This window comes from Benincasa hispida, chromosome 1 (assembly GCF_009727055.1).
Source record: "Benincasa hispida cultivar B227 chromosome 1, ASM972705v1, whole genome shotgun sequence".
NCBI classification, from domain to species: Eukaryota; Viridiplantae; Streptophyta; class Magnoliopsida; order Cucurbitales; family Cucurbitaceae; genus Benincasa; species Benincasa hispida.
The window spans coordinates 72,292,580-72,305,612 of NC_052349.1; the positions used below are offsets into that span (position 1 = coordinate 72,292,580).

The following is a 13,033-nucleotide window of genomic DNA, read 5'->3' on the forward strand; positions in this document are numbered from 1 at the left end:
AACATCAGGTCAGTCTCATCCTTCTCAATTGTTGAGAGTGCCTCTATGTAGTGGAGGGGTTGTGATACAACCTAACTATTACTTGGGTTTAACTAAAACTCAGGTTGTCATACTAAATGATGGTATTGAGGATCCACTGTTCTATAAATAGGTAGTAAATGATGTAGACAAGAACCAACGGGTCAAAGCCATGAACCTTGAAATGGAGTCTACGTATTCCAATTATGTGAGCTTGTTGATCCACCTGAAGGGGTTAAACCCATAGGGTGTAAATGGATCTATAAAAGAAAGACAGGTATAGCTGGAAAGGTACAGACCTTCGAAGCTAAACTTGTAGTAATGGGTTATACCCAGAAGGAAGGGGTTGAACGAGGAAACTTTTTCCCCTGTTGCTATGTTAAGTCTATAAGAATTCTCTTGTCTATATTCACATATTATGACTATGAGATATGGCAAATGGATGTCAAAACTGCTTTTCTAAATGGTAGTCTTGAAGAGAACATCTTTATGTCTCAGCCCGAGCAATTTATAGCCCAAGTTCAGGAGCAAAAATTTTGCAAACTGTATCAATCCATCTATGGGTTGAAGCAAGCGTCTAGATCTTGAAACATTAGATTTGATACAACGATCAAATCTTTTGGTTTTGATCAAAACATTGACAAGAAAATCATCAACGATAAAGTAGCTTTCTTAGTACTTTATGTGGACGATATCCTACTCATTGGGAGTAATGTAGGGTACCTTACTGACGTTAAAGATTGGTTGGTAGTCCAATTCCAAATGAAATATTTGGGAGAGACGCAGTATGTACTTGGGATCTAAATCATTAGGGATCACAAGAACAAAATGTTGGTTATGTCTTAAGCAACTTATATCGATAAAATGTTGACTCGATATCCAATGCAAAAGTCTAAGAAAAGCTTATTACCTTGAGGCACAGGGTTCACTTGTCTAAGGAACAGTGTCCTAAGACACCTCAAGAAGTTGAGGATATGAGATGTATTCCTTATGCCTCAATTGTGGGCAGTTTATGCTATGCTCTGCACTAGGCCAGACATTTGTTATATAATGGGAATAGTCAGTAGGTATCAGTCCAACTCTGGGTTAGATCACTGAATTGCGATTAAGAACACCCTCAAGTATCTTAGGAGAACGAGGGGTTACGAGCTAGTGTATGGAGCTAAGGATTTGATCCTTACAAGATACACCGACTTTGATTTCTAATCTGTCAAGGATGCTAGGAAATCCACATCAGGATTAGTGTTTACCCTAAACGGGAGAACTGTAGTATGGCGTAGTATCAAGCAAGGATGCATTGTAGATTCCAATATAGAGGCTAAATATGTAGCTGCTTGTGAAGCAGCAAATGAAGCATATTGAGAGGAAGTATCACCTGATACGGAAGATTGTGCAATGAAAAGATATGATCATCATATAGATCGCCTTAGAGCACAACATTATGGATCCATTTATGAAGGTTCTCTCGACTAAAGTGTTTGAGGGTCATCTAGAAAATATAGGTCTACGAGACTTGTACATTGTATAATCTAAGGCAAGTGGGATATGTGTAATGGGTATTTGGATGCCCTAGTTTATTGTATTTATTTACCATATTTTCACTGTTTTGGATTTTGATATTATGTACAACCAACTGACTAGAGTTTTATTTCAAGTGGAAGTTTGTTGGGTTTTATGCCCTAAAACTCGTAGATAGTAAATGTTATTAATTGACCGTCATCAATAAAAAGTTTTTGATGTCAATTCAATAAATGTTATTGATTTTATTGTATTCTATTTTGTCTTAATAATCCTAAATCCAATAAGCTAACATCCAAGTTTGTTTTATGAATATTGAGCTGTATGTGGAGACGTATAGGGATTATTGTTCAAGATACAACCTAAAGGGACTATAGTATAGGGATAAGGTTGGGTATCTTATCTTTGTGACACTGTAGATACGATCCACTATGTATTGAATACAAACAAAATGATCCAAGATGTTCGTGTAGGTGACACACGAGTGGAGGTATCCTATGCAATGAGTTTGCATAAGACCGGACCATGAAATAGTAACCACTAGATGTTACCCCGTTAACTAGTTAGATTTCTATTTCAATTGGATGATCTAGGCATCTTAGTCTTAATCTTGAGTGTATTATAAACTCTTGTTCACGAAAGATTTGATTTACATAGGTGAGAGTGGCCAGTTTGCCGACTCAATAAGCCTACCCATTTTAGGGACAAAACCGAGTGGGACTCGGGAACATAATAATATAAGATGGAATTCACTCCTTCCCAACTTCAAGGTAAGTAGATGAGTGGTGTCTCCAGGACTTGAACAAGGGGCCCTACCCTCTCATTGGCCCGAGAGGGGTTTCTATTTATTAGTTGGACTATAAATATATTGTTTATTAGAAGAGCATTAGTACTTAAGGATACAGAGGTAACCCAAGAGTAAAGTGGTAATTTGACCAAGTTTGTGTTATGGACACTCATGAAGGACTAACTTGTTGTTATTGGTTTATATCCGTGGACACAGAAATATATATGCAGTGAGAAGAGTGCAGTTGTGGGTCTTTAGTGGAATGTACCCACAGTTAACAAATATTGATTAATTTGGTTAATGAGTTTAGCCAATTAATCTCATATCGTTAGAGCTTCTGATCTGCAAGTCCACCAGGTCCCCTTGTTAGTCTATTAAAGGATATTAAAGAGGAATGATTCGAATTATTCAAATCAATTTGAGGAGATTGTATATTAGTGTGATTAAAATATGTAATTGATTATGAATGTGGTCCATAATTTAAATTAAGTTAGAGAGAAATATTTAAATGAGATTCCAATATTTAATTTAAGTGAATTAGATTCATAAAAATTAACTAATTAAATTTATAGGGAGGTGGTACACATAAACATACAATGTTTATTTATGTTAATTAAATATATACATTAAACTGAATTTAATGTATAGATGTTTTTTAATTAATGTGTTAATTAATTAAATAAATATTATTTAATTAATTAAGTACAAGGGTAAATCGGAAAAGATTTGGAAAACAGGTTAACTCTTCTCTATATAAATTCTACCTTAAGACCCTTTTAGGGCAAGATTTTCATTTTGGTGAGATTTACCCTAGCCACCAAAACACAAATCCTCCCTTCACTCTCTAAGAGAAATCTCTTTACCTCTTCCTCTTCCAATTAGTTGGATACCATCTATCCTTCTATTGGAATCCTTGAGAATAACAAGGTTATTCTTGTCGTTGTGTTCAAGTTCGATCAAGAAAAAGTTCGTGCCAAGATCGGGAGGATTTTTCGTGGAGCTCGAGAATCTTCAAAAGTAAGAATGGTTCTTTCTTAGTTTCCCTTCTCCATCATGTTATTTCATATGTTTGTCCTTCACATGTTCTGTTTTAGAACACTATTTTTGTTTCTTTAAAAATTGATTTTCGAGACGTAAGGCATTCACACGCTTTCGCTAGGGATTCGATCCCTACAGGTGGCCCATTTAGAGCTGGAGGGATATTGCATCGGATCCCTCTAGAGGAGGAGCTGGGGGAGCAAAGGATATTTGGAGTCCTCTGAAACCGACACTTGGAGGATGAGATAATTACAGCTGACTCACAGGACGTGAGTATCATGGAGACTGTGCCTTCAAGTACCGATGGCAGCGATAAGGATGAGTCGACTGAACCGAAGGTACATGAAACTCGGTAAATTAAATTACTTTTTCGCAAATTACTATTTATGCTAATTTACATTGTTTTAAAATAAGAATCATATGTTCATCTCGGCGATGTGGAGAAACAGATGAAAACTTTCGCCGAGGATATTCATAGTCCTCTGGAATCGACACTCGGAGGATAGGAGATAATTATAATTGACTCACAAGACGTGAGTGTCATGGAAACTGTGCCTTCACGTGCCAGTGGCAAAGGTAAGGACAAGTCTACTGAATTGAAGGTACATGAAACTCGGTAACTTAAATTACTCTCTCGCAAATTCCTATTTTTGCTAATTTAAGTTGTTAATAAAATAAGAATCATATGTTCATCCTGGCGATGTCATCATACCTAGTTCGCGTAAAAAAGGCCCAAGAACAAAACGTAGACGTAAGGCATACAGTATATTAGTTATTAAGACCGAGTCAGTTAGTACTGTACATGTTTTACGTACGTTGTTATATTAAGTTTATTCATTTTAGTCAATCTGGTTTTGTAATTCAGATAGTACAAATGATGGACGATGAGGACGGGGACAAAAAGAGGAATATAACCAGTCGCAAGGACAAAACATCCATAACCTTAGTTATCGAAGTTGTTTGAGGTTAGTATTTTATGATGTCGATGTTTGCTTTTGGATTTCGTAGTACGTTTCTAATAGTTTTTTGGTAGGATACATCCACGAGAACATTGAATCGTTCGAAAATAGCTGAGGAATGCCAAAAGTGTTGGAATTGGTGTCCTAAATCTCTTGTAATCTCGTAGTTTGTAAACTTTGTATAAACATATTGTTGTTGATAAAATAAATGTTATTTTATAAGCATATACTCAATTCAATAAACTAAGATTCGAGGTTATTTCATGTAATTTAAACAAGTATGTAGAGACACACAAGTGGATCTTGTTTAAAGAATAACCTAAATGGTCTGTAGTAGATGGATAAAGTTGGGTACCTTATTCTGGTGACACTACAGATACAACCCACTTTGTAGGTGTTACAAGTGTTGTAAAATGTTATAAATGATCTGATCCTGATCATTCATGTGGAGACATGTGAGCGGGGGTATCTTATACAAAGAGTTTGTATAAGGCTGACCATAAAATGATTAGTCTCTTTATATAACCTTTATACAACGTCGTTAATAATAGAGACTTACACTTCACTAGGATGACCATAAGTGACATGACTTGAATCTTGAGTGAGTTGTAAACTCCCTCATGAAGGCGATCCTTTGATTTGTATGGGTGAGAATGACCAGATTCCCAACTCAACAAACCTACCATTTTGGGGATTCATCTACTAGGGAGCTAGGAACATAACTACATGAGACGAAATTTACTCATTCCCCGATGCAAGGACAAGTAGATAAATTGCTCCCTTAAGGGTTGATTCTGGGGCTTGAACATAGTTGTCACATCCTCTCCTGACCCGAGAGGGACTTGGTCATAGTTGAACTATGACTTATTGTTCATTAGAGTTATCAGTGATACTTAAGGAGTTAGATGTAACTATAGGGACAAAACGGTAATTTTGACCCAGTTGTACTTACGAGCAATTTGTGAAGAGTCATCACACTGTTGATTGGTTATATCCAATGGACTTAGAAATTTCTCTGTAGTGCGAAGAGTGTAGCTGTCAGTCTTTAGTGGAATGATCGATAGTTAACGGATGTTGGGTAATTTAATTAAAGAGTTTAATTAATTATCCGAGTACCGTTGGAGCTTCAATCTACAGGTCCATAAGGTCCCATCTATAACTCAACAGGGATTTAATTGAGAATTATTAGATTAATTTGAAGTGTTCAAATTAATTGAAGGAATTAATTATATATGATATAACTAATTAAATTAATTATATATGAGATATAATTAATATAATGTATTTGATATATTATAATATAAGGTAATTTGAGAGGAATTTGAATATGATTCAAATACTAATTATATGAATGAGATTCATGTAATTAAATTTAATATAAATATAAATTATATTAAATACCATAAATAAGTTTATAGGAATTAAATATTTGAATATGATTCAAATATTAATTATATAAATGAGATTCATATAAGTGAATTTAATATAAATGTGATTTATATTAAATGTCATGTATGGTTGAGAGAAATACATCTATAGGTTATATTGTATTTGATACAATATGTAACTATAGATTATGTGTTATATGGGATACAACATATAATTTATATTCATATAATAAGGTTGTTATTATATGTATAATTATTATTAATTTAGTTTTATTAAATTAATATTAATTAATTAAAGGGAGGGAGTTGCCCCCTAATTTCTCTCAGCCAAGTATATGGTGTTAGAGAAATAGATGGTTGTTGTTGGAATCATCTTTCTTTTTGGATTATTGAGAGAGAAGAGTTCTCTCTGGAAAAGAGACATACAAAGAAGAAAAGTTCTTCTCTTCTCTCTCCTCCTCTCCATCTCCTTCCCTCTTCTAAGGATTCAAGCAAAGCCCACAACTCTTGCTTGAATAATTTATCCTAAGAGAATATAGAGGGTTCTCAAGTGGTGGTGTCCCTTTTTGGAGAAGAAGACCAGTTTGTGACTTGTTCGAGGGATTCTTGAAGATTAGTCTTCAAAGATAAAGGTTTCTGAAACCCTAAGTTTTTCCTTTATTATTGCATACTATAATTTATGTAAATGCATATCTTATTCTTATTTACTGTAAAACTTATATCCAATGAAAAATAAAAATTTGGGTCGAACTTGCTTCCACTCAAGGATTTCTTCCTCAATTAGAGTTCCTTAAAAAAGAACCTTAGAGCCTTAGAGGCATAGTGGGAAATTGCTCGATTGAAGGTGAAACAGAAGGAAGTTGAGATACTGGATGACGCCATTCCAGTTCCTATTCCTATTCCAGTTACATTGCACATTCCAATGGCATCACAAGGAGGTCAATCCAAACCGGTTCATACACGTCAGGTTCCATGGAAACTATCGTCACCATATAAGGCCCTGGACAGCTACCAAACACGGGTAAGGGGAAACAGAAGGAATATAACCCGATGGTATTAATTTCAAATTAGAGTGAGAAGGACATGATGGAGATGGTAAATCATCCAAAAATAACACAAAAAAAACTCTTGGTGACTGTGCATTGTCTAGGAAAGGGAATGACTGATGAAAGTTCCTAATTCGTTCGGGTCAATGGTTGGATGATGAGGTAAACATCTTAATTTTTTCCTTCCTTACTTTTTTTTGGATAGACTTTATTAATATAGATTTTATCCTCCACATGCAGACTATGGATCTCTTATTCGTATTCTTACGAAACAAGATACTAAGTGATAAGTTTTCGACCTAGGGTATGCATTTTTCATGACAGCTTATCGAGGAGTAACTATAAGTTATTGTCACTTAAGTATAATAGTTTATCTTCGACTTTTTTTTATGTCCATCGTATCAAATTTTGTTGACAGAACTTCTTCGTGGATTTGTTAACCCTATGTTCAAAATTTCGGCGTATAGCGAAGAGGGACACTGCGAATGAAAGTTCTTCCTTTGAGAGATATATTTGCCCTACCTTAATATTAATGTCTTCTCTCTCAAACACCTGACCTAACATGAACTCAGAGGTTCCGCATGAGTATTTCCCACATACAAGTTAGTATCTTCCCTTTGACGGTTAACACACTCACTCTCCATTTAAACATTCCTGTCATCCTCTTTAGTAAGATCATCAGACTCATAAGACTCATTAGACTCATCATTCTATTCCTCTGGTAATTCTCATTCGTAAAGTTTGAATCGTCTTCAGCTATGTTCTACTCTTGGTTCACATTATTCTCTCCTACACCATGCTAAAAAACCCCTTCAAGATGTACTTCTTCATCTTCTATCTCATTCTCCTCACGTACATTATGTTCAGACACCCCATCTACACAAACATTATCCTCCTTACTGTAAATTGAAGATGATGGATTATTATCCTCGGGATTTTATGGATGAACAAAAAAACTGTCATCAGATAGGTTATATAGGGCAACATTAATATCTAATGGGGTTAGTGATGTAGCATAACCTTATGGATAATTTTGTTCGACGGAAGGTTGTAGGATAATAAGAGGATGAATATTCTTGGGCTAAATTGTATGGAAAGCTTGGTTGGTATGAGCAACTATGGTTCTTTAAGTCACTGTCGCCATACATAGGTTTCGACTTCATTAGTAAATAGATTAGGGGCCTACATACGTCCTTACCATTTAAAAAGAATCTAAATTCTTGATCATTTCATATCAAATACGTAGGAACCCTGGATCCAAAATTGTATAAATATCTTAGGGTGAGATCGTGGTTGTATGGGTTAATCCCACTTAGATTATACAACTCTAACAAGAAGTCCTGAAAGCAAATGTTATTCCTTACGTCCAAACCCCCTAGATTACCGCCTGCATATTCTCATTCATCCTTATTTCAAATACCACCGTAGAAAACCAACACGCGAGACATTCTATAAGTGAAGAGAAAACTTACTGCGCAAAAGAAAATGTATAAAAATTATTTTAAAAAACTAGGAGAAAGTTGACTTAAGTTGACCAAGTCAACTTTACGAGAAAGTTGACTTAGTCAACACGAGAAAGTTAACTTGGTCAACTTTACGAGACAATTTGATTGGTTCAACTTCACGAGACAAAAGTTAAATAAAAGAGTTGTCTCGTAAAGTTGAACCAACTCAACTTTTGCGTAAAGTTGGACAAAGTCATCTTCACAAGAAAGACAACTTCACGAGACATCTGCTTTGAATTATACGAGACAAATCACAGAACACCAATAATAACTTTCTCATGTTCAATCATGTTGCAATATTTTTCATTTTCAATTTTCTCTCCATTCTTTCTCCTAAAACCTAAGAATTTTCCTTTAAACGTAAATAAGTGAAAAAGAAATAAGAATTTCGGTGGTTACTGAAAATTTTCTTTAAAAAGTAATTTTTTGGCTCCATTTTGCCCATTTTATAAAAAATAATAATAATAATAAAAGACTATTTTTCAACATACCTGTCACTTTTGGATCTCTCAAAAAGGAAAGAAATTGTTGCTTTGAACTTGGGACCCCCTGAAAAAAATTATTTCTCTGACGTTGAGATCCCCCATTTAAAACATTTCTATCTTGAAAAAAAAATGTGAAATTGAAGATTGACGTTTCTAATTTAAGATATACCAGTCAAGAAAGTTGGTTGATTTCATATTCAAGACAATTGAATGACTATTTATTGAGAGATAAAATGATATTTTTACGTGGTGGATCCTTCCATTTAAAGACCGAAAAAATGGGGAAAAAATGTTAAGAAAAGTAGATTTCAACGAGGAAGTTACTTTTGAATTGGAGAAATTTTTTTGAGTCAAAATAGGTTGTTTTCTATTTTATCTATTAATAAAATATATAGAGGCTAAATTATAGCCACAGTCGGTCCAGCATGTGCTACCAACCCCAAAATAGTTTATATACTTGGGATACGTGATTGATTAGGTATTATATCAAATAATGATAATAATAATAAAAAAAAGTAAAGTGAACAATTTCTATTCAATATTTGGTTAATTACAAAGTTTGGTTCTAATGACTATTAACTTAAAAATATTATACAAGTATTGAGCCTTCAATTTAATAGGTCTCTATACATTTTTAAATATCCCTAGTGAGCGTTTAAATTTTTAATTTTATGTTTAATAAATCTTCAATTTTTAATTTTATGTCTAATAAAATTTTGAATTGTCAATTTTATGTATAAGAGGTCTTTGATCTATTTGAAAATATTTTAAATTCACAAACAAATAGACACAAAAATTAAAAATTTAATATCTTATTAAACACACATTTCAATTTTGTCTTATATTTCTACTTCGATCATTATGAAAAGGTTCATAAAATAATATTATACATTAAATAAAACAAATTATTAACAATAAAGTCTTAGGCTAAAAATGTTACGCAAAAAAAGTTTTTAGCCCAAAAATATACTAACTGGTCGCTAACCTTTTTAAGTGATTCGCAATCTGTATAATAATTTTTTAAAATTTCAGTTTCACACTTTATGCATTAAAAATGGTTTTAATTTTGGTCTAAAAAGATATGAAATTTTGTTTCTTATTAATATATTTGATGCAGGCCATTGCCACCAAGATTCTACTTGACAAAAACAAATACAACTTTGTCCACAAGAAAAATTGGGCCCACCCATTAACAAATTTATTTCTTAAAACTTAGCATATTTATTTTGCGCCTAAATATGATTATTTTATGTATAATAACATTAATTTTTATAGGTTACAAATCCCTCGTGGTCCTCAATTTTCATTAAAGTAACAATCTAATCCCTAAATTTTTATTAGTAAAGATTTAGTTCTTGTACTTTTAAATTTGTAATGGTTTAATCCTTGAAGTTTGATGAACAACAATTTGGTCCCTATATTTTACAATTTACAACAAATTAATCCTTATTGTGAAAAATATTTTTAAGATTTATTGAAATTTCTTACATATGTAAATTGTTAAATTAATCAAAAGCCATTTTTTTTTTTTATAAATTATAAAGATTAAATCTTTACATAATAAAATTTAACACTTAATTTTAAAGATGTTTTTCGTAATAGAGACTAAATTTGTTACAATTTTCAAAATATAGGTGCTAATTTGTTATGTATTGAAGTTTATGAACTAAATTGTTACAAATTTGAAAGAATAGAAATTAAATCGTTACCAAGTAAAGTTCATGGATTAAATAATTACTTTATTAAAAGTTCGAGGACGAGAAGTAATTTTTAACTATTTTTATATTTAGATTCCAGAAATTGCTTATAATTTCGTAAATCATACTACTAATTAGCCTTTTCAAGAAATATTAAATTTTAGATGTGGAGTAAGAATTTGAAGAATGAGAGATTTTAACCAATAAGCTAAAAAAGATCGAAAGTAAATATTTATTTTTCTTCTGTTTTTTTTTTTGTATATAATGATTTGAACCTTCAAACTTAGAAAGAGAGTATTTGTCCAATTACTTCAAAGTTAATTTTTCAGTTACTATTCTATAAAATTCAAATAAGAGAGAGATAAAGAAAGAGAAGAAGCAAGAAAAAAAGAAAAATAGGGATAACCCAATAAATCTCATTCCAAATCAGGACACTGTACATAGCAATACAAGACCACACCAACAGACTCATTCAGCATCATAAATAAGACCAAAACAGAAACACCCAAAGCAACTACTAAAAAAATAATAAAATCCCTCAAAACCCATTTGCATTTCTAACTAAATTCCCTTTTCCTTTGATCAAAAGAGGTTCAAAAGGAACTACAATATGCAAAAAAGAATCAAATTCCCTCAAAAACCCATTTGCATTTCTAACTAAATTCCCTTCCCCTTTGATCAAAGAGGTTCTACAAATGCTTGATCATACAATCTTTTTAGAAGGTGTTGGATAAATCAGCATTGTGGATGAGATATGTCAGTGCCAATGCCACCATCATCAACACATAAGCTATCCCTTGGTCTATGGATGTCCCTGTCAATTTCCATTTCAAACATAACCACTTAAACTTCATTAACATGTAAGAATTTCATTCCTAATTTTCTATGTATCGTTTGATAATCATGTAGTTTTTTGTTTTTGTTTTTAAAAACTAAGTCTATTTTATCCACATTTCTTATGATAATTTACATATTTCTTTAGTACAATAGTTGAATACTTACTTGGTTTTTTAAACCATAACAAATAAAGAAATTTAGGATAGAAGTAATGACCATAAGCTTAATTTTCAAAAATAAAATAGTTACCAAACGCACATTAAAATTTTGCATTTCAAATAACATAACAACTACTTAAATTAAGTTTAAAATGGCATTTTCAGAAAAGAACTTCATGAATGAACACCTTTGTTCTGAAAAGTAAAAGTAATAATTGTCATGCCAACACAAATAGCTAACATAATTGCTAGCATAATAATTGACCATTGCAAGGACATGAATTTGATAAAGAATTTAGAGGAATAGTTCCATCATAGTAGTTAACTATTTAGGAGTAAATTCTTACGAATTAATGTTGTAGGACGAGTTCTCGGGACATTTAATAATCATTGAAACTATGAAATAATTTTATGCTGTTTTGATACGTCATTTCTAACATTTGGTCCGCAAATCGATGTCAATGACCTGTCGCTAGATTGAGAATACATGTAGGAAAATAGATCCACGAAAAGCTTGAACGAACGCTCAAACTAATGTGGGGAAAAGTGAAATAGATTAAGATTTGAGCTTGAACGAACACTCAAATCTAGAAACGTAAGTCGAAAAAAATGATTTGGTAAACTCAGAAACCGAAACTCTCAAAAGAATCCGGAAAGAAAGAATAAAGAAACAAAACCCATTTCAAGCCAGAGATCCACATTCCACCCAGATCTGCAACAGAAATGCAAAACAGAACGAAATTAAGAGGAGAGCTAACCGTCGCTGGTGGGAGCGGGTGCCGGAGCCAAGGAATGAGGCTGAGCAACCGGCAAGAAGATGGCAAAGATGAGGGCGGCGGCAGCCAAAAATCCAAAAGAGGCCGTAGAAACCGCCATTGGAGTCAGAATGGTGGTGGGTAAATTTCTCCTCTGCTTTATTCGGGGGAAGAATGGCAAGAAATGGAGTAGCAAGGGTCGATCTCTCTCGGCGATGGGTCTGTGAGATCAAGAAGCTTTCAGGACCTTCTTCTTCCAATGGCTTCAAGAGGGTCGCGGAGAGAGAGAGAAAGGAATCTCCCTTTCCCTCCTCGAATGAAGAAATGAAGAAGACGATTGAAGGAAATCTCTGAAACGGAAACAGAGGCAGTCAAGCGATGGGGGACGGACTGCCGTTTTAAAGGGTTAGGTTTTTCTTATTTTTATTATTTCCTTTTGGTTATCATTACCATGTTAAGTTATTACATTTTTTTCTTTTTTTTTTAATTCGATGGGGATATAGCTATTGAAACCCACAAGGCCACTAGGCCACAACCAAACTCAAATATTGAGGTTGGGTTCTCTATCTTACATTTCTATGGATGATGAACCTATGTCTAGTGAGAGATCCAAATTTTTTAGTCTCTACATAAGCAGATGTCTTAATATTATTTAAATTAATATTTTAGTCAATTTTATGCACATTTGTTTTTTTAATTTTAACCTTACAATTATAATGAACCTTCGATTTTACTCAAAAGGTGGTTCATCAACTAAAATGTCAATATTACTAAAATGAGCATAGATCGATTTAACAAAAAAAAACTAATAATCTTTTTTATCATATCATTATACTATATCA

At 33.0% G+C, this 13,033-nt stretch overlaps 1 protein-coding gene across 1 annotated transcript; it reads right to left on the bottom strand.

The window, feature by feature from the left end:
• Positions 1-10,827: 10,827 nt before the first annotated feature.
• On the bottom strand, positions 10,828-12,701 carry LOC120073509 (arabinogalactan protein 22-like). Its single transcript, XM_039026352.1, has 2 exons — positions 12,195-12,701; positions 10,828-11,255 (listed from the first exon to the last, which is right to left on the bottom strand). Exons 1-2 carry the CDS (start codon positions 12,310-12,312, stop codon positions 11,158-11,160), a joined length of 216 nt encoding a protein of 71 aa, XP_038882280.1. The 5' UTR covers positions 12,313-12,701; the 3' UTR covers positions 10,828-11,157.
• Positions 12,702-13,033: the final 332 nt, after the last annotated feature.

Bases quoted from the DNA above. Each gene is read 5' to 3' on its own strand.
- LOC120073509 (XM_039026352.1), bottom strand. From the start codon at position 12,312: ATGGCGGTTTCTACGGCCTCTTTTGGATTTTTGGCTGCCGCCGCCCTC. The intron at 11,256-12,194 runs GTTAGCTCTCCT...GGAAATTGACAG, and splicing joins ACCCGCTCCCACCAGCGACG to GGACATCCATAGACCAAGGG.